This window comes from Ziziphus jujuba, chromosome 4, assembly GCF_031755915.1.
Source record: "Ziziphus jujuba cultivar Dongzao chromosome 4, ASM3175591v1".
Lineage (NCBI taxonomy): Eukaryota > Viridiplantae > Streptophyta > Magnoliopsida > Rosales > Rhamnaceae > Ziziphus > Ziziphus jujuba.
The window spans coordinates 2655677-2676245 of record NC_083382.1 but is presented as its reverse complement, the minus strand read 5'-3'; the positions used below and the strand labels follow the sequence as shown (position 1 = coordinate 2676245).

At 32.3% G+C, this 20569-nt stretch overlaps 3 protein-coding genes across 4 annotated transcripts; 1 reads left to right on the top strand and 2 right to left on the bottom strand.

Annotated features, from left to right (window-relative positions):
- Positions 1-2005: 2005 nt before the first annotated feature.
- On the top strand, positions 2006-11098 carry LOC107415996 (putative ABC transporter C family member 15). Of its 2 annotated transcripts, XM_048471454.2 has the most exons (11): positions 2006-2608; positions 4198-6545; positions 6665-6751; positions 7252-7902; positions 8208-8372; positions 8696-8990; positions 9178-9392; positions 9578-9883; positions 10023-10086; positions 10176-10415; positions 10530-11098. In XM_048471454.2, exons 1-11 carry the CDS (start codon positions 2560-2562, stop codon positions 10652-10654), a joined length of 4545 nt encoding a protein of 1514 aa, XP_048327411.2. In that variant the 5' UTR covers positions 2006-2559; the 3' UTR covers positions 10655-11098. The 2 variants fall into 2 exon arrangements, with proteins under 2 accessions (XP_048327411.2, XP_048327413.2); XM_048471456.2 differs by lacking the exon at positions 8208-8372 and having other exon boundaries at positions 2008-2608.
- Positions 11099-11186: 88 nt separating this feature from the next.
- Positions 11187-12826, bottom strand: LOC132803401 (ABC transporter C family member 9-like). The gene is made up of 2 exons (XM_060816263.1): positions 12728-12826; positions 11187-11999 (listed from the first exon to the last, which is right to left on the bottom strand). The coding sequence occupies exon 2, from the start codon at positions 11994-11996 to the stop codon at positions 11187-11189; it is 810 nt and encodes a 269-aa protein (XP_060672246.1). The 5' UTR covers positions 11997-11999; positions 12728-12826.
- A 693-nt stretch (positions 12827-13519) lies between these two features.
- On the bottom strand, positions 13520-18477 carry LOC107415997 (NAC domain-containing protein 54). Its single transcript, XM_016024448.4, has 7 exons — positions 18343-18477; positions 17847-18214; positions 16253-16530; positions 15527-15898; positions 14933-15358; positions 14599-14677; positions 13520-14506 (listed from the first exon to the last, which is right to left on the bottom strand). The coding sequence occupies exons 2-7, from the start codon at positions 18001-18003 to the stop codon at positions 13752-13754; spliced, it is 2067 nt and encodes a 688-aa protein (XP_015879934.4). The 5' UTR covers positions 18004-18214; positions 18343-18477; the 3' UTR covers positions 13520-13751.
- Between the last annotated feature and the right edge of the window lie 2092 nt (positions 18478-20569).

Sequence of the window (20569 nt, the reverse complement as noted above, 5' to 3'; positions counted from 1 at the left end):
CAGAATTTTATTTTTATTTTTAAAAAATTTTTTGGTATATAGAAAGTAGGGCAGATTGTCATTAATGATTTTTTTACCACTTTTATGGGATCATAGAATTAAAGGAACCCGGATGCCACTTCCTACTCCTTTCTATCACCAGCATACGCCAGTGGTATTGTCAGTTAGTGCTTTCACCGCAACTCTCTCTCCCTCTCTCTTCAAGTTGAATAAGAAAACTAATGCCAACACAAGAAAGTGGTGTTTTAGAATACAAGTGAAAATAGAATACAAGTGAAAAAAGAAAAAAAAGAAGGGGAAAAAAAAATAATACAAGTGAAAATAGTATTGTATATATATATATATATATAAATGTATACCGATTGGAGTTAATTGAATTCGGCCTGTTAATTGAATTCAACTTGATAATTATGAATTTACATGCTCACTTTTCTAATGATGGTGCCTCACTTTCTACCACAGATAGGGATATTATGATTTCTACAATTTTTTTTTTTTCGGTTCTAGTAATATTGCATATATATATATATATATATATATATGTACATACACACCTATTACACCTCCCCCAAACAGAAAGTAACCTTGGTAACCAAGAAAACATGTAGTCTCAATAAAAAATTACCTTAGGACTCCAAAACATGTTGAATTCTCACTCCAAATTAATGTGCTACTATCCAAATTCTTTTTTAAGAGATTTTAGCATCAATTTTGAATTCAAAACTTATTTGGAGATTATCAATAATCATTATTAACTAAACTGTTTCAAATAAACTACATTCTTTTATTAGGGGTGACACTATTATTGATTTAAGTTTTGTGATATATATGTTGCAATGCCCTCCGGTATGAGTTAAATACATTTACTCTATTATTAAGTCATAGTATTATTATATTAAGTAGAGAATTTTTTGGATTTGATTTTAATTAAGTGGAGTCTATCTTTTAAAATTAAATTGAAAGTCTTTAATTTTCTTTTGATTTATAATATGTTGAGCTTATTTTATTAAAATTAAATTTAAAGAGTTAATCTAATGGATTATTAATATAATATTATCAGATAATTATGTGTGTGAAGATCTTGATATTACAGTGTTATAGTTGATGCTTATTAAATTGTTTATATTATGGTAGTCCTAACAATTGGTATTAGAGCACATTGTATAATAAATTATCTCATAAATAAATAACAGATATAATAATAATAAAAATATGGATAAATCAAAATGAATTTCTAATAAAAGTTGGTCCTTCAATCCAATGAACTAACTGAAATATTATAAAAAATATGTTACCAAAGACTCTATTGAAAAGTTCAATAAACAAACTAGTTTCATTATTGATATAAACAAGCATTCTAAATAAATTATGTGATTATGCCTAATTCATGCAATATATTTTTTTATCTAACAACAAGATGTTATACATTATCTTTTATTTATTTTTTGTTATACATTATCTTTTATTTTATTTTTTCAGTATATGTTTTTTGCCCATTGAGAGAGTTGTTTTTCATATCAAATACGTTTCCTAATAAAAACAGAGAACGTAAGTTTATGCCCAACCTTCGAGTCCCGTGGTCAAGTGGGTGAGTTTTAACACCATATCACAGATTCAAGAAGAGCCAGGCATACAAAACCAGAGTACGTAAGCTTATCATCTAAGCCAAAATCACCACCCACCTTTCAAAACATACATATTTGTCTATCATACGGACATCACATATATATATATATATATTTGTCTATGATACGCACCATAAATTTATATATATATATATATATATCACGTGATGCCCTGCTCCTCTTTTTGTTCTCTTCTACAGCTGTGCGATGAGTTTCATACAAAAATATATAAGCTCTCCCAAGCAAATTAATTACAATTTACCCCAAAAAAAATAAAAATTACAGGTCTTTTTTTTAATTATTTTTTTTCTCTTCTAATAAATTACCACATTTCCTTTCACTTTCTCATATGCAGACACGAAAGCACACTTCCTTATCATGCTGTCTCCGCCTCAATTCCTAATAATTTCCTCTGCCTTAATGCACATTCTCTAGAATTGGCAATAGCTATCCTAGTTAGCTACCTCTTCTATAATTTCAATATATCTAGTTATATACATATATTTCCATGTTATATATTACTCTTCTAAGACCTAGCTAGTTCCAATATATTCCTTCAGTGCATGCTTCTGTTTCTGAATATATCTCTTGGCCAAGAGTATACATACATATATGTATCAATATATATGTGAGAGTACTGTTGTTATATATAGAGAGAGAAGATTGGGATTCTTGGCCATGGATTAATAGATTGAGCGACTTATCCACCGCGATGGCGATGTGTCATAGCAAGATAGATCATCCATCCATCTTGCTATCTTGTTATTTATATGTTTATTTTCTTTGCTTTGTTTGAAATTCGGTTTCGTGACCTTTTTGATAATGTATTGTCGAAAATGGTAAGTACATCCTGCTCAGGAAATTAAAACACAAAAAAAAAAAAAAAAAAAAAAAGGTGAAGAAGAAGAATCATTGAAGGAAGGATAGTTGAAGCATGGTTTGGAAAGAAGATATGGTCCATTTGATGCTAAGGAGTTCCAAAGGTATGTTCTCCCTTCTCCATCCATTTCTATTCTCTGTATTTTCATGGAAACTACTTAATAATAAAAATGATAAATAAATAAGTAAATAAATAAAACAGAGAACAAATGCTTGCTTTTTTATTGGACATTTTAACGAAGCTTTAGGATTTTCCGTTTCTAAATTGTTTTATTGACCATTTCTTTCGTTATTGTTGGGTTTCTTTTACATGTCCTTAACACGATCTTGTCGCAGTTTATATTGGTCACCATTAATAATTAATATATATATATATATATATGCTCTAATTCCCATTACACAAACACACACACACACATATATATATATATAAATATATAATAAAAAAATTATATACATGTTAAAGATTGTTACATTTTATATAAAACTTTTAAATTTTAATTTAAATATTAATTTTCACTTTGTTCAATCGTTAAATATTTATCATATAAATATCCTTAATTTAATTTAAATTAAATTAAGATTCCATAAGAGATTTATACTCTATATATATTATATGTTTTTGTGTGCATGAGCAATGCTTCATTTATGAATATAAACAGACCAGTTTCCGAGTGAGCAACACTGGTGCAAGTGTTCTGGAGCTGGCCTGCTGAAAAAGACAACTTTTAAGTACTAGTTATACTTAGCTTTCTCCGACTACTAAAAAGTAAAAACTATTTCCAAAACTCGAAAAAAAAATGTTGCTCCCTTTTTATTCTTGAGGCCCTTATTTATGTAATTAATTTAATTTTCTTTTTTTAAGAAAAAAAATTGACCCAACAGTCCATATTATTTTTTGGAAAGAAATTATTTTTTGTCAAAACAAATATTATATGTATAAAACTTTACGATTAAATTATTTGTCACAAAAACAAAAAAAAAAAATTTAAAAAAGATTGAAAACCATTCACAACAGTCAAAAGTTTTGGCTTTGATTAAATTCTGAGTTCAATCAGGCGGCCTTAAGGTTTAAAATTCTTCATCCCCAAACTTCAACATATTCCAAGAAAAGAAAAATCGTCTACAAATTATTAATCAATCAAAATCCACATTTCATAATGGATTGTGAGTAGACATATATTCATTTACGACTCACGGGATATCTTTATCAAAAAAGTAATGGCTGATAAAGTCGATTTTGTTAATGGTTACTCCCCACATGTTTATAAATGACGATAAGGATTATTTATTATTTATTTTTGTAGCTGATGATCTTAAGAATTGAAAGCCACATACTTTATACACTTGAATTAGAAATTTTTCTACATCGTTTAAATTTAGGATTCTGATATTCAAGCAGCTCTTATATTTATAAAAAAAGAGTTTAGTACATCATTTCCTAACAATGGAAATTAGCCCCATTACAACTCCTATAATGTTCTTGAACTGTATAAACCAATTTTTAAAGAAATTTCTTTGGAAAATATTGTTACCCTGTCGATCAGCTAGTTTTGATGATAATTTTGTTCATAATTATTGAAAAAACAGACACCCAAAAAAAAAAAAAACCTCACTTTCATGGTATTTAGAATTAACAAGGACCACAGACTTAGAATACATTTTTAAGACTGTTTTTTGTAATTTGTGACAGAGGATCTCCAAATGTGGACTACATGGCTGCAACAAAAGCTACCCTGCTTAAGGGAGTATATTAGCATAGCTGTGCAACTCCTTTTTGTAGTAATAATCTTACTTCATTTTCTACGAATGAGTCCTCATTGGATACGCAATCGGATAACAAAGTTAGCAGATGAAGGCATGGAAAAATACCCCAGAAATGGCGTGAGATTCAGCACCAGTTACATATGCTGTGTAGTTTGTTCTCTTTCGTTGATGGTGATTCATGGTATAAAGCTTATGATATTGGTAAATGGAAGCGAGACAAATTGTAACAGTGCATTTGAAATTTATTCATCAGAGACAATGCTAATGGTATCTTGGGCAGCATCCTCAGTAGCACTCTACAGGATTGTGAATAACAAGTCCATCAAGTTTCCTTGGCTGCTTCGAGCATGGTGGCTTTGCAGCTTCATAATGACCATCTTTTGTGTGGCTCTTGATACCCATTTGAGAATTAGAAATCATGGAAACCTTAGAGTGCAAGACTATGTTGGATTCCTCGGTCTCATTCCATCCACTTTCCTATTTGGTCATTCGATTCGAGGAAAAACAGGCATAGTTTTCCCTGTCTTGAATGGTATCGCTGAACCACTTCTTCATGAAACTGATAACAAGCATCTAGAAAACAAAAGGGAATCTCTATATGGAAAATCTACTCTTCTCCAACTGGTTACATTCTCTTGGCTCAATCCCTTGTTTGCTGTTGGAATCAAGAAACCCCTTGATCAGGATGAAATCCCAGATGTTTATATCACAGACTCTGCTGCATTTCTCTCTCACTCCTTTGATGAGTACCTCAAACACGTGAAGGAGACTGATGGAGCCCCGAATCCATCCATCTACAAAACAATGTACTTATTTGCTAGGAAAAAAGCAGCTATTAATGCATGCTTCGCTGTCATTTATGCTGGAGCTTCATATGTAGGTCCATATCTGATTGATGACTTTGTAAATTTTCTCTCTAACAAGAATACTCGAAGTTTACAGAGCGGTTACCTTCTTGCATTAGCCTTTTTAGGTGCCAAAATGGTTGAGACAATAGCACAAAGGCAATGGATTTTTGGGGCTCGCCAACTTGGCCTTCACCTAAGAGCTGCTTTGATATCACAGATATATAAAAAGGGATTAGTTCTATCAAGCCAATCTCGCCAAAGCCGCACAAGTGGGGAGATCATCAACTATATGAGTGTAGATATTCAGAGAATCACAGATTTCATATGGTACCTGAACATAATATGGATGTTGCCTATTCAAATTTCATTAGCAATTTACATTCTCAACAGGAATCTAAGTTCTGGGTCTTTGGCTGCATTAGGTGCAACTTCAATGGTGATGGCCTGCAACATACCAATTACTAGAATCCAAAAAAAGTACCAATCTATGATTATGGAAGCCAAGGATAAAAGGATGAAAGCCACTTCAGAAGCTCTTCGGAGCATGAAAACTATCAAACTTCAAGCATGGGACAGCCAGTTTCTTCACAATCTAGAAGCCATGAGGAAAACAGAATATAACTGGTTGTGGAAGTCACTAAGATTGTCAGCCATTTCAGCTTTCGTATTCTGGGGGGCACCAACATTTATCTCTGTGGTGACTTTTGGTGGATGTCTTCTGATGAAGATTGAACTCACAGCTGGGAGAGTTTTATCAGCTTTGGCTACCTTCCGAATGTTACAAGAGCCTATATTTAACTTGCCCGATTTGCTTAATGCGACTGCACAGGCGAAAGTTTCAGCAGATAGGGTATCTTCCTACCTCCAAGAAGATGAAATTCAACAAAATGCCATCGAATATGTTCCAAAAGATCAAACAGAGCTAGATATCGAGATTGAAAATGGAAAATTCAGCTGGGATCCTGAGTTGAGAATCCCAACTCTAGATAACATAAACTTACAAGTGAAGAGGGGCATGAAAGTGGCTATTTGTGGGACTGTAGGTTCTGGGAAGTCTAGCTTGCTCTCAAGCATTCTGGGAGAAATACAAAAGATTTCAGGAACAGTCAAGATTAGTGGTACAAAGGCATATGTTCCTCAGTCCCCATGGATATTGACAGGAAACATCCGGGAGAATATTCTATTCGGTAGTCAGTATGATAGTGTCAAGTATGAAAGAACAATTAAAGCATGTGCTCTGGTGAAGGATTTTGAGCTGTTCTCCGATGGAGATCTAACAGAAATTGGCGAGAGAGGAATAAATATGAGCGGAGGTCAAAAGCAAAGGATACAGTTTGCACGTGCAGCTTACCAGGATGCTGATATCTATCTACTTGATGACCCTTTTAGTGCTGTTGATGCTCATACAGGCACCCACCTCTTTAAGGCAAGTCTCCTGAGAGTTTCTATATTACTGCACACACAATCTGCAAATTATATCTGGATTTGGTCTTATTTTCTAACATTTTTGGTCTTGCTTGTACTTCAATTATATGCTCCTTGCAGGACTGCCTGATGGGTATTCTCAGAGAAAAGACAATACTTTTTGTTACCCATCAAGTTGAATTTCTTCCAGCCGCAGACCTCATTCTAGTAAGAAAGACCTGATAACTTTTTCACCATTCCTTTGTTTTTTTGGTCATTTCTCCTTATATATTTAGCGTACAACATTCCCTGTATATCCAGTAATGCAGACTAACACATTTAGAAAATGATAACCAATCATGCTGCAGTGCTAAGCGCTGCCCTAGCAAACAGTGACCCTATTTCACAGCTAAGTGACATTTATTGACTTATATGGAAAATAGTTAAGAAGAAAAGTAATTTTTTTGAAATTGGAGACTTGTTTGAAAATAATAATAATAATAATAATAATAATAAAACATATGACATGATTTCTATATAACATGAAATGATTTTGAAACTCTTTCAACTACTGAGGCAACTTTTGTGTAATTGTTTTGAATTCTCTGAATTATGTTCTATTTGATGTCAAGAAATGAAACATATGCTCAAGATAATCGACTTATGGCTATACAAATTAAATATTTGAAGGAAAGCCTACCACATTGGAGTAACATAGAATTCAACAGGTGATGCAGAAGGGCAAAATCATACAAGCTGGGAGATTTGAGGAGCTTCTGGAACAAAATATAGGATTTGAAGTCTTGGTTGGTGCTCATAGCCAAGCACTGGAGTCAATCCTCATAGTTGAAAATACAGAAAGAACATCTAAAGACTCAATGATCGATGATGAATCCAACATAGATGCCCCTTCAAATGATGAACTTCTACATACACGACATGAGTCAGAGCATAATATCTCCCTTGATAAAGGAGAAAAAGCAGGAAAATTAGTCCAAGATGAAGAACGTGAAAAAGGAAGTATTGGAAAAGAAGTTTACTGGTCTTATTTGACCGCTGTAAAAGGTGGAGCCTTAGTTCCATTCATTCTTTTGGCACAATCATCATTCCAAGTACTGCAGGTTGCTAGTAACTATTGGATGGCATGGTCTTGTCCTCCTACAAGTGAGTCCAAGCCTAAACTGGGAATGAGAAACATATTATTTGTTTACACATTACTTTCTGTTGCAAGTTCTCTCTGTGTTTTGTTGCGAGCCATACTAGTAGCTAAGGCAGGACTTTGGACTGCCCAAAAACTCTTTATAAACATGCTGCACAGTGTACTTCGAGCACCCATGGCCTTTTTTGATTCAACTCCAACTGGAAGAATCTTAAACCGGGTACAAATCTTATCTATATACGTTTCATTACTTATATCAATATCAACTGATTCCAATATACCATTTGCATATATGTTGATACAAAAATTCTTGCAAAATGTAAATCTAAAATGGAAGAACATTAATTTAAAATTAAAAAGTGCTGAACAAATAGTAGTCTAAAAATGAAATATATGTTCTTAAGTTTCTTATATATTGAGTTGCTCTAGCAGTGAAATTTCATTTCTGTGCATTGTTGATGCTTGCAGCTTATGAATTCAAAAATATAATTTTCAGTGACAACTTAAAATAATTTTATTTGACAGGCATCTACAGATCAAAGTGTACTAGATTTGGAAATGGCTAGCAGATTAGGTTGGTGTGCCTTCTCAGTAATACAGATTTTAGGGACCATTACAGTGATGTCACAGGTAGCATGGGAAGTGTTTGTCATATTTATTCCTGTAACTGCAATTTGCATATGGTACCAAGTAAGAATTTCTTCCCTTTCTCTTCTAGATTTTTATATCATATTAATATAAGGCAAGCACAAAAGAGTATTGAGAACTTCAGTATCTATAGCATTTCAATGGTCAAACTTATAATTTATAAGATCGATGACATAAATTCATAAGCATATATCTAGTACACATAACAAAACACAACGAAAAGACAAAACCAGCTCATTTCAAATGCAATGCACCATATAAGAAAATAATGCTGATGTGGCTTAACTTCAATGTATCCTTGAAGAACAATTTTTCTCTCTCGATTAACTAGTCTAATGTTATGGGTGTTGACTTGAACATTTCAGCAATATTACATACCCACAGCTAGAGAACTTGCCCGACTAGCAGGAATACAAAGAGCTCCAATCCTTCATCACTTTGCAGAGTCCCTAGCAGGAGCAGCAACAATTCGTGCTTTTGAACAAGAAGATCGTTTTATCAATGGCAATCTTTGTCTTATTGATGACCACTCAAGGCCATGGTTTCATAATATGTCAGCAATGGAATGGCTTTCTTTCAGATTGAATTTGCTATCTAACTTTGTTTTTGCCTTCTCATTGGTCTTGCTAGTGACACTCCCTGAAGGAATTATTAATCCAAGTGAGTAACAAAGATATTTGCAAAAACTATGTTTCATCTATTAAAACAGGCATGTCTTGTTGTTGTCCATCTAATGCTTAATGCTTATCTAGTGACTCATCTTTTTCTACAACTATTAACCATCTTTCATATAATCAACTAAGCAATCAATGAAGGGAAAGCTCATTAGAAATTGGATTTTTTACAGGTATTGCGGGGTTGGCAGTCACATATGGAATAAACTTGAATGTTCAGCAAGCTTCAATTATATGGAACATGTGCAATGCGGAAAATAAAATGATTTCAGTTGAAAGAGTACTTCAGTACTCAAAAATAACTAGTGAAGCACCTCTATTGATTGAAGAATGCAGGCCGCCAAGCAATTGGCCACAAGTTGGAACAATTTCCTTTAGAAACCTGCAAGTAAGCATTTATTTCACCATAAATTTTAACCAAAAATAATTCAAAATTACTTGCACATGACTCAAGCAGTTATGGAAAGGTTCATCTGTAAATGGCATTATAACTTTTGTCACAAGTCACAGCACATTTGTCCATTTAATTAAGCATTTAAATTTACTTTTGGAAGTACTTGTTCTATATCACAGATTCGTTATGCTGAACACCTCCCATCTGTCCTAAAGAATATTAACTGCACGTTTCCTGGAAAGAAGAAAATTGGAGTTGTAGGAAGAACAGGAAGTGGAAAGTCAACACTGATACAAGCTATTTTCAGGATTGTTGAACCTAAAGAGGGAAGCATTATAATTGATGACTTGGATATATGCAAGATTGGTCTGCATGACTTAAGATCTAGGCTGAGCATCATCCCACAAGACCCATCAATGTTTGAAGGAACAGTTAGAGGAAACCTCGACCCATTAGGGCAATATTCAGATAGTGAAATATGGGAGGTAAAACTTACCTTCATGTCAATATTCTATCATCATTTCAAAAGCTATATAGGTTCTTATGTGCCAAAGACAGGCAAAGAAGCAAAATATTCGAAGTAACAAAGATTGGTACTAATGTTTTTCTTGAAATCATTTTCAGGCTTTAGATAAATGTCAACTAGATTCTTTAGTGCGTGAAAAGGAAGAGAAATTGGACTCCACAGGTGAGGTTCTTTGCATTGGGATACTTATTGAAGCAGAGACTTTGTTTTCTATACTAATCACTGCTAATAAATACTTACCTCTCTTGCAGTAGTTGAAAATGGAGAGAACTGGAGCGTAGGCCAAAGACAATTGTTCTGTCTTGGAAGAGCCTTATTAAAGAAAAGCACCATTCTTGTGTTGGACGAAGCAACAGCATCCGTGGATTCTGCAACTGATGGAATGATACAAAAGATCATTAGTCAAGAATTCAAAGATCGAACAGTTGTCACCATTGCTCACAGAATCCACACAGTTATAGACAGTGATCTTGTTTTGGTCCTAAGTGATGGTAAGTGTAACAACATATTCACATTATTTCTAACATTAATGTCTAAAATTACATTTACAAATCATCACAGTATTATTTATCAGTGAGAAACTGAAGTAACTTCTGGTGCCACAGGAAGAATTGCAGAATTTGACACGCCCACCAAATTGCTCGAGAAAGAGGATTCGTTCTTTTCCAAACTCATAAAGGAGTATACACTGAGATCCCAGAGTTTCAATAATTTGGCAAATCATACTTGAATGAGTAGATTGCATGTAATAACTCCTGCACTTTAGGTTTAGAACGGTGTCAATATGGCTCAAACACCCTTTTTTTTTTTTTTTTTTTTTTTTTTTTTCAAATCGTCACCTCTGCATTTTCTGAGAATATCAAATAAGTCCTTCTGTAATAAAAAATTCTGAAGTGCAGGAGACTGATTAGAAAATGGTTTTTTGGGGCCATAGTGACACCCACCTAAAGTACAGGGGTATTATAAGTAATTAAACCAAATTAAATCATAATCAGCCAATGTGTGTAATATGATAGGACCATGAATTGTCAGTATCATAATAGCAGATAATTGTTGTCCCAGCTATGGTAGAAGAGATAGGATTGAGTCGCTTAAGTTAAACTTTCTAGCTCTATTTGTTGCTTCTCTAGTAGAGAGTAATAAACCCAAAATCCCGATATATATTCTTTTCAAATCCAAGTTTTTATTAGAATGCACAGAAATGAAATTTCACTGCTAGAGCAACTCAATATATAAGAAACTTAAGAACATATATTTCATTTTTAGACTACTATTTGTTCAGCACTTTTTAATTTTAAATTAATGTTCTTCCATTTTAGATTTACATTTTGCAAGAATTTTTGTATCAACATATATGCAAATGGTATATTGGAATCAGTTGATATTGATATAAGTAATGAAACGTATATAGATAAGATTTGTACCCGGTTTAAGATTCTTCCAGTTGGGGTTGAATCAAAAAAGGCCATGGGCGCTCGAAGTACACTGTGCAGCATGTTTATAAAGAGTTTTTGGGCAGTCCAAAGTCCTGCCTTAGCTACTAGTATGGCTCGCAACAAAACACAGAGAGAACTTGCAGCAGAAAGTAGTGTGTAAACAAATAATATGTTTCTCATTCCCAGTTTAGGCTTGGACTCACTTGTAGGAGGACAAGACCATGCCATCCAATAGTTACTAGCAACCTGCAGTACTTGGAATGATGATTGTGCCAAAAGAATGAATGGAACTAAGGCTCCACCTTTTACAGCGGTCAAATAAGACCAGTAAACTTCTTTTCCAATACTTCCTTTTTCACGTTCTTCATCTTGGACTAATTTTCCTGCTTTTTCTCCTTTATCAAGGGAGATATTATGCTCTGATTCATGTCGTGTAGGTAGAAGTTCATCATTTGAAGGGGCATCTATGTTGGATTCATCATCGATCATTGAGTCTTTAGATGTTCTTTCTGTATTTTCAACTGTGAGGATTGACTCCAGTGCTTGGCTATGAGCACCAACCAAGACTTCAAATCCTATATTTTGTTCCAGAAGCTCCTCAAATCTCCCAGCTTGTATGATTTTGCCCTTCTGCATCACCTGTTGAATTCTATGTTACTCCAATGTGGTAAGCTTTCCTTCAAATATTTAATTTGTATAGCCATAAGTCGATTATCTTGAGCATATGTTTCATTTCTTGACATCAAATAGAACATAATTCAGAGAATTCAAAACAATTACACAAAAGTTGCCTCAGTAGTTGAAAGAGTTTCAAAATCATTTCATGTTATATAGAAATCATGTCATATGTTTTTTTTTTTTTTTTTATTATTATTATTAATTTATTTTTTTCAAACAAGTCTCCAATTTCAAAAAAATTACGTTTCTTCTTAACTATTTCCCCGTAACTAAAAAAAAAAAAAAAAAAAAAGTTCTAAATCAAACATTTTTCACATACTCGAAAGCCACTCTAAAGCAAATAACAAAGCATCAACAGGTCACTTCACTCTCAATTCCAAATTTCCCATCCATTAACGTCAAAGTTTCAACATTGACAAACACAATACATTCTAGTTAGCACAAGTAAAATGCGAATCTCGATCGTTTTACGCTAACAAAAAAGGCCATATTTCGCTATACTCAAAATCCTATTTACTGGGTACCAATAAATTCCAAGTCCTGATTATATTTTATTTTTCTTTTCATTTCCTTCGTTTTCCCACCTACCAAACAGCACAGGAAATTTAAAGAGAAACAAAAGAACGATCAAATATTGGAAAGAAAGAGAGAGAGAAACCAAACAAAAAAAAAAAAAAAAACTTACTAACCTGATTGATGGCGAGAAAGGAGAGAGCAGAGAGGACGAGAGGGATTCCCTCAGCAGAGAGAATGAGAAAAAACACAATTGGCCGCTCAAAATTCCCGCTTTTTTATGAACGCCTTTAATTTTTATTTTATTTTATTTTGGATTTTTTTTTCGGATTTTATTTTTATAAGTTATTATTTATTTATTTATTTTAAACAAAGAAACATTGACATTAAAATACACTACACTAGAATGTTGATTCGTGTATATCTAATTTGCAATTATTATTAGAATAATATATTTATTTTCACTATAGTCTTCTAATTTCTAAAGGAAAAATGATACATATATATATATACATACAATTTTTTTTCTCCTAACCTCTGAAGTCCATGTTATAATGAGCTCCAGCTATTCCTTTTTTTAATTTTTATTTTTTAATCTATACAAAGTTCTAATAAATAATAACAAAAACACCGTTTTCGAGTAATGACGTGGGAAAATTCTCATAAATCATTTGACATACATATCTATATATATATATATATATATTTATTTATTTTTTATACTTTAAGCATATAAAATGAATGGGAATTTTGTATCCCCATTTTTTTTTATCTTATCTGATAGAATTTTATTTTATTTTAAAAAATAATTATTTATTCATTTAATTTGTTTTATTTTGTTAATATTTTTAAATAAAATGATATTATATTATTAATGTATAACAATAGAAAAAGAGATATAAAATCTAGACTCCATATAAATAAACTTTATTAATGCCACACCACATAGCTTGTAAAGAAAGGAAAACATGAGAAGGGAAATAAATAAAAGATCAAGATAACATTAGTATAAAATGAATTACAATTATTAATCAAATTCATGTAACATAAAAAGTACAAATTATGCTTTATCTACGTGATGTTATGGAAAAGGCTGGGTTTTACCAATCCCTCCCCAATTAACAGACTATTGTTAGAAACCCCAAATAAAAAACAAAGAAAAAATTTAAAAAAAAAAAAAAAACAAAGTCTATGAGGTAATTATATTGTGGTTAGCCCACAGATTGTACAAAGAGCCAAAGAAATTGTAAGGAAAATCCCTATCTTCTTCAAAAACACAACGAAACCATTCCCACCTCTTATGTTAACCAATGTAACTTTCTCTTCTCTATTATTGCACCACTTCTTTATAATTCCAATCCTTTTCCTCCCATTGACAATGTTATTGGAGCAATCACTACTTTTCTCTTCCAAAACTCTTCCTCCACCTTCAGGGAAACTATCCATCAATTTCTGATCCTTTTCCATGTCTTCCCCAAAGCATATATGGTGCATCAATAAAAGTGCAAGGCTAAGGCTGCAAATAATGGAGCTTGAAATTTTCCACCATGGCTTCGTTGTTTTGTTGCTAATTTCTTCAAACTTCAACTCTGAAAATGTCTTAAGTTTTCTAAAGAAAGAATCTTCATTGTTTTGGGAGGCTATTTCTGTATTGACTTTCTTCTCGACCAAGAAATTGTTTGCAAACACTGGGTTTAGGTAAACCTTAACTGTCTCTGAAGGCACTAACTGGTGAAAGAATGTCTCGGCTACCTGACGTGTTGAAACAAAAAGTCCATGGTTAACTTTGATTTCCTCAACTACCTCGAAGCTCGGAGAGCTCGAATAAGCATTCATGTTGCTATCATCTATGAAGTTTTCATGATCCGGTTCGCTGTTGATGAATTCGAGAGAAAAATCATTTGTCTCGGTGTCATTGTGTTCTTTTGAGCTGCTATGATGGCCTGATTGATCACCTGCAACTACACTATTGTTAGTAAAAGGAAAATAAAAGAAAAAGAGATTAAATTTAAAAAAAAAAAAAAAAAAAAGAGACAAGTCTATGTACCTTGAATGTCTTCATGCTCTTCTCTCCGGAAAGTGGAAATATTATCAAATGGAATTACCTTGTGTTCTTCCATGAAGCTCTATTAATATGCATGTCAAAGAAATGTATTTATAAGTATATTTGTATAACAAAGAAGGTACATATATATATATATTTGTAATTTTACTAAAGCGGGCATGAGTCCTCTATTACATGTAATCATATAATTCATGTGAATTACATGTAATAAAGGCATGATTACATGTAATAAAGGACTCATGCCCACCATGGTATGGATGTGCAAGCCTAATATATCAAGACTGTATATACTTGTACGTTATTTGTATGATTATACCTTCTCTACTTCTTCGTTGGACATTCCTACCCATCTCAAGTTCTCAATCTTCCTTTCTGTCCTGAATTCATCTTCCAAATCTGCAATCTCTATAGTCCTTGCATGAGGATCTGCCCATGATGATCTCATAGAATCCATCTCATTGATTTGATTGTAATCAGTGCTGTCTTTGCCAACCGCGAACGTAAAATCATGATCAGGTTGAGCATAGTTTCCTCCCCAAGTGTGTCCAAAGTTTGATTGATTATTTATCAGCTCCTGAGAAACGTGAGCAACTGAAAGGATCTCCTGCAAGATATCAGTTTCATTTGCATTTTCATGTTGAGTTGCTTGCATAGTCATCCCAACTTGAGGAAAATCCTCCACCTCTAATGGCGGAAGCGCCAACCGGTGCTGTAACCTTGCACATTCTAAGGCAATATCAACCTGCAAACCAACACAGAATTAATTTCATTGACATATAAAAATTGATTAACTTAAATGTTCATATTTGAGCTTTATAAGTTTTCTAACTGTATAATTAATTAAAAGCAAGCGCAGATTAATTATATATAATATAGAATGAATAAAAATTTTAATTACATAGTTATATACCTTAGATGGAGCGTATGACATGCTTCCACAATTGGGAAATGAAGGATTTGTGAAGTTGAAAGGATCTTCAGAGGGGAAATGGGAGTGGGACCATCTTAAATCTCTTCTATTATTGATCATATGATCAAGTGGTGATGATCTTGTGAGCATGCTGGGTGAGCATGTGTCTGATTGCATTTGATAATTGGAGCTCTCAAAATCATCACATCTTCCATCAGAGTAGAGTTCAATGCTGGAGGAACGATCACTTTGGAGTTGATGATGATGATGATGATGAAGATGATTTGAAGTAGTACTCGTTGTAGCATAAGTTTCCCCAATCTTTGGCCCTGTTGCACTCTTCTTGAACACACGACAAAGTGCATATGCATCCTACACATTTATAGAGTACAATATTCTAATAATTTGAAGATTACCGCATAAACATAATCCATAAACTTTTAGATTCTTCAATAGGATCTTGCTATTTAATTAGCACAAATATTAAATCTAAAATTGAGTCAGACACTTGATTCTATACTCAAAATGTTATTTGTCACAACTCTATAATAGAGAATATTTACCAATGCTACATATATATAAAGATGTTATTTCATTTAGTGCTCATATCACTGAGACTATCATAACATATGAGTAATAAAATAACTGGACCCTAAACTTTCTATTTTTTTCAGTTATCTTGCTAGGCTATATATTGAACAAAAGAAATAATAAAGGAAGGAGTACCTGTAAGCCAGAAGCAGTTTCACACTCCCTCTCATCAAGACGATATTCATGCATAACCCAATCAGTTCGAGCACCGTGTGGTGCTCTTCCTCGGTAGTAAACTAGGGTCTTCTTCATGCCTACAGAACGAGTTTGTGAGTTAACTTTTCGATCTTTCCCTGTGGCTTTCCAATATCCAGCTTTGGTTGCACGATTAGTTCTTGATCCATTAGGGTATTTACGATCTCGAGGACTAAAGAAATACCATTCTAGATCTTTGCTTGGTAGTAATGACTTTCCTGCAATATTTTCATTTTTATTATTTTGTTGAGCTCATAAGAGTTGAAAATTAATACATAAATTAATGAATCTAAGATAATCCAAGAAAAGAAGAACAACCATGTCGAGGGATGATAACTAGAACAGGATGGTTTTGATTTTGTTTTAATTGACTTCATTTGTAACAGAAGAAAAAAGATAATATAATATTTTACAAATCACAAAACAAAAATGAAGTAAAACCCACAGAAAGAATTCGAAGAAAAGCAACAAGAAATTAGATAAAAGAAAATTAATGAGATTTGCCCATAATGGCTACAAATTAATATTATATTGAATAATATATTTATACATATTTGTACGTATTTACCTAAATTAGTAGGTAGAAGGCAGTGAAAGAAAAGGATAATTATACGTTTATTTAAAAAAACTTGAACGTGAAAGGTTCAAGAAATCGTTTGTTTCAAGGTTATGGCAAACCTAGAATCTCTTGGGAATCTATCATTGATTAATATATAATTTAAAAACCCCAAAAACGTAATAAAAGCATTGCTATCACACATATATCTCTTGTGGACAACGCAATGCTTTTCTTTTTTTGCAAACTTTTTGACTACTACTCTTGAGTTTACATGTTCTACTAACCAAATCTTCGTCTTCACAACAGCAGCCCTAAAGATTGAAGGGCCATAGACCCAAAGTAGTTCCTTTTTTCCCCCCACAAAATATTAATACAAGCTGTATGAAACACTTTTTATCAAAAAGGTTATTATATTTGACTAATAAAGTGCGTTCAATGGGTTTAATTTAACTAATATGTTTGCCAATAAGGACAATAATTGAACAAAAAGCAAGCGTAGATGTCCCTAAAGGTATAATTAATTTGAGTTGAAAGCTCTTTATTTGGTCATAATATTAGGGTGGCAAGTCAAATTTCTTTTTATCAATGGATAGGGTACACGTAAAGTAAGCCAAATATACTTTTCTTCATATCAGTACACTGGGGTTATGGATTCTTTTGGAGCCTTAAAAAAACATTAAAACTTCTTTAAAACAAAGGATGGTTAATAAGACAAACGAATGAAAAGTTTTTTTTTTTTTTCCTTTTTTTTTTGGGTGATAGTTTATTTTATATTTAGGTTAATATATTCCAAAGAAATGATAAATTAAACCTTTTTCTTCGATAAATAGAAAGAAACAAAACAATCATTGTCTCATTTTTTTTTTTTTTTGGTAAATCGAAACAATCATTGTCGAAAATATTTACATAAACTTATGATTTGGAGAAGTAGAAGAATTGAAATAAAAAAATATAAAAAAGGTAAAATATAAATACCTGGTAAGTCCCAAGGTTCACACTTGTAAAGGTCAACTTCAGGGATGATTTCTAAATCGATCTTACGACCATTGATCTTTCTCTTTAGGTAGTAAGCTACGAGTTCTTCATCGGTAGGATGGAATCGAAAACCAGGAGGCAGTGAAACAGGAGCCATGTGTGTATATATATATATATATAAGCTGAGTTGTGAGTTGTTTTAGAGAGGTTTGTAGTTGTTGAAGACTGTGAAAAAAAGAAAAAAGGGGAAAACCACCACCCTCTAGGCCTCTACGTACTTGAAAGAAGAGAAGAAAATCTTGACCAGAGACCAAGACCAGTAGTTCTCTAAAACCAAGAACTAATAACGTACAAAAACCAAAGCAATCCTGTTTGACATAAATCAACATCAAAGTAAGAAACAACAAAAAAAACAAAAACTTGTTATTGAATATGTAAACATATAGATGTTATAAGCAAGAGAAAGACACAAAGAGAGAGAGAGTTTTCTACGTACAGAGAGAGAGTGAGAGAGAAAACCAAGGGAAAGAGAAAGAGAGAGAGTTGGGGAATGTGGGAATGAATAGGTTGGAGGAAGGGGGAGGTTTTGTTAATAAGAAGACAAAAAGAAAGGAGAGCGAAAAAGCAAAGAAAAGAGAGCCACACCACCCTAACCCCACCTCCTTCTATTCCTTTTGGGGTTTGCCTTTAACTTTTTTCATTTCAATAAGATTCTTCTTATCGTTCTTTTCAAGCCTTAAATTGATTGATTCATATCTCTCTCTCTCTCTCTCTCTCTCTCTCTCTCTCTCTTTGCTCAATCATCAAATATATAATTATATATATTTATATATATGATCCCATGCTTCGTTGATGTCTTTTCTCAAAATATATATCTATCACGTCCACGTGGAGGTATATGATTGGATGCATTAACCGGCCTTTAAATTAATTTATGCAAACTTGAGTATCTCTACGTTAACGAAGAAACTGTGGAAAAGGAATTTTCGGCGGCGTTTCTAAACTGATCATCAATCAGACAAGAATAATAATCTCTCCCCTTTGCCTTCCTGTGTATATGGGTCCCCCTACCTTTACTACTCTCTCTTCTATTTTTTTTTTTTTTTTTTTTTTGCTTTTTCTTTTATGTTTCTCATCAAATCAATGCATTAATTCTGTAATTTATAAATAAATAAATATATATATATATATGTTACTAGGAATATATCTCTATACTTTGATGATTGATATATAACATGACCAAAAGTGCTATTTTCACCATCATTGTGACTTTATGCTACCTGTTTGTTTGTTTGTTTTTTTTTTTTTTTTTTTTTTTTTTGTTGTTGGTCTAACTTTGATTATCATCATCAAATCCTCCTGATTGGATTTCATATTAATTTTGTGTAATAATTATGGGGGAATAACCTTTTAATGATTGAAGAGGATTCATGAATATTATCAATCAATCCTCGAATTACTTAATTAAATGTATGCAACTATACATATATAGATGAAAATTTTGACCAAATTCATGACCGGATTCATTCGGAGCATTAATTATGTTTCAGCCAACCTTTATATATATGGATGCCTTTAGAGTCAGAGATATACAGAAGAATAATGGAAATCGTACAATAAATTATCGAAAAGGAAATCTTGAACATTAATTTCCCTCATAAATATTGAGTATAGATGGTGATCAACTTGATGGATACATAAGGGATAAGCATCAACCTCATGGTATCGAAGGCAATTTCACAATAATGATAACTACTCCATGGTCAATTTCATAATCTAAATTCATTTTTTTATAATTTTTATTCTTAAATGTATATACGCGTAAACAAACCACATACATGAAATATATATATATATATATATATAGATACAGAAATCATTAAGCCAAGATTAATTTAAGTTCAATATTTTTTTTTTAAAAAAAGATTAATTTAAGTTCATTTTATATCAAATGACAAAACAACCTTGACTTTTAAAAACATTTTAGTTTGTATTGATCATGATGCATGTCTCTCTTATCAATATTTTTATTTTGGCTAATATTCATAGATATTAATATTAATATTTTTGGATAATCTTATAATAATCTAACTGGCAATGACAATTGATGATAATCACCAAGATTTGAGTTCACGGCTTGATGATAGAATCATCCTTCCCAATTCATGAAAAAAAAAAAAAAAATCTCTTTTTTGTTTTTATTAGGCTGACAGATATTAATAATTTTTACATAGACTGGGAGACAGAAAACAAACCCTTCGGTCCCTAGTATAAGTTCATGTAGGAGTGCAATTACGCTACTGATCATGCTAAGAAAAAAAATTAGGTTTATTAAACTTTGACTTTTGACATTTTTTTCCCAAAATGGGTAATAAATTAATCTCTTTAGAAAAGTAAAATTAATTGATTGCCATTTTTATTTATTGTTATTAAATTAAGACCCAGATATATTTCCATGCCATTTTTTGTCACTTTGGACTTATTGCTAAAACTATCCTAATCGACACAATAAGACGTTTAAAATTGACTTAAGACAAAGTAAACACAAGGGTTACAAACCTTTAATTTTGGAATAAACTTTTTAGACTTTATAATTCTTAGACCTTTTTACAAAGACTTCCTATGTAAGACCAATTTGACTGTTAGGTGAACAATTTCGTCAAACTCTAATAAGGGGAAAAAAAAAAATACAAAAAAAGTAATAGATATACAACCAATATTAG

Excerpts from the sequence above, each read along its gene's own strand:
- LOC107415996 (XM_048471454.2), top strand. The coding sequence starts at position 2,560 with ATGGTTTGGAAAGAAGATATGGTCCATTTGATGCTAAGGAGTTCCAAA. Across the intron at positions 8,991-9,177 it reads TGAAGGAATTATTAATCCAA|GTATTGCGGGGTTGGCAGTC; the intron begins GTGAGTAACAAA and ends GATTTTTTACAG. Across the intron at positions 9,393-9,577 it reads TTTCCTTTAGAAACCTGCAA|ATTCGTTATGCTGAACACCT; the intron begins GTAAGCATTTAT and ends TCTATATCACAG.
- LOC132803401 (XM_060816263.1), bottom strand. The coding sequence starts at position 11,996 with ATGCAGAAGGGCAAAATCATACAAGCTGGGAGATTTGAGGAGCTTCTG.
- LOC107415997 (XM_016024448.4), bottom strand. The coding sequence starts at position 18,003 with ATGGCTCCTGTTTCACTGCCTCCTGGTTTTCGATTCCATCCTACCGAT. Across the intron at positions 16,531-17,846 it reads TGAACCTTGGGACTTACCAG|GAAAGTCATTACTACCAAGC; the intron begins GTATTTATATTT and ends AAAATATTGCAG. Across the intron at positions 14,678-14,932 it reads CCAACGAAGAAGTAGAGAAG|AGCTTCATGGAAGAACACAA; the intron begins GTATAATCATAC and ends GCATATTAATAG.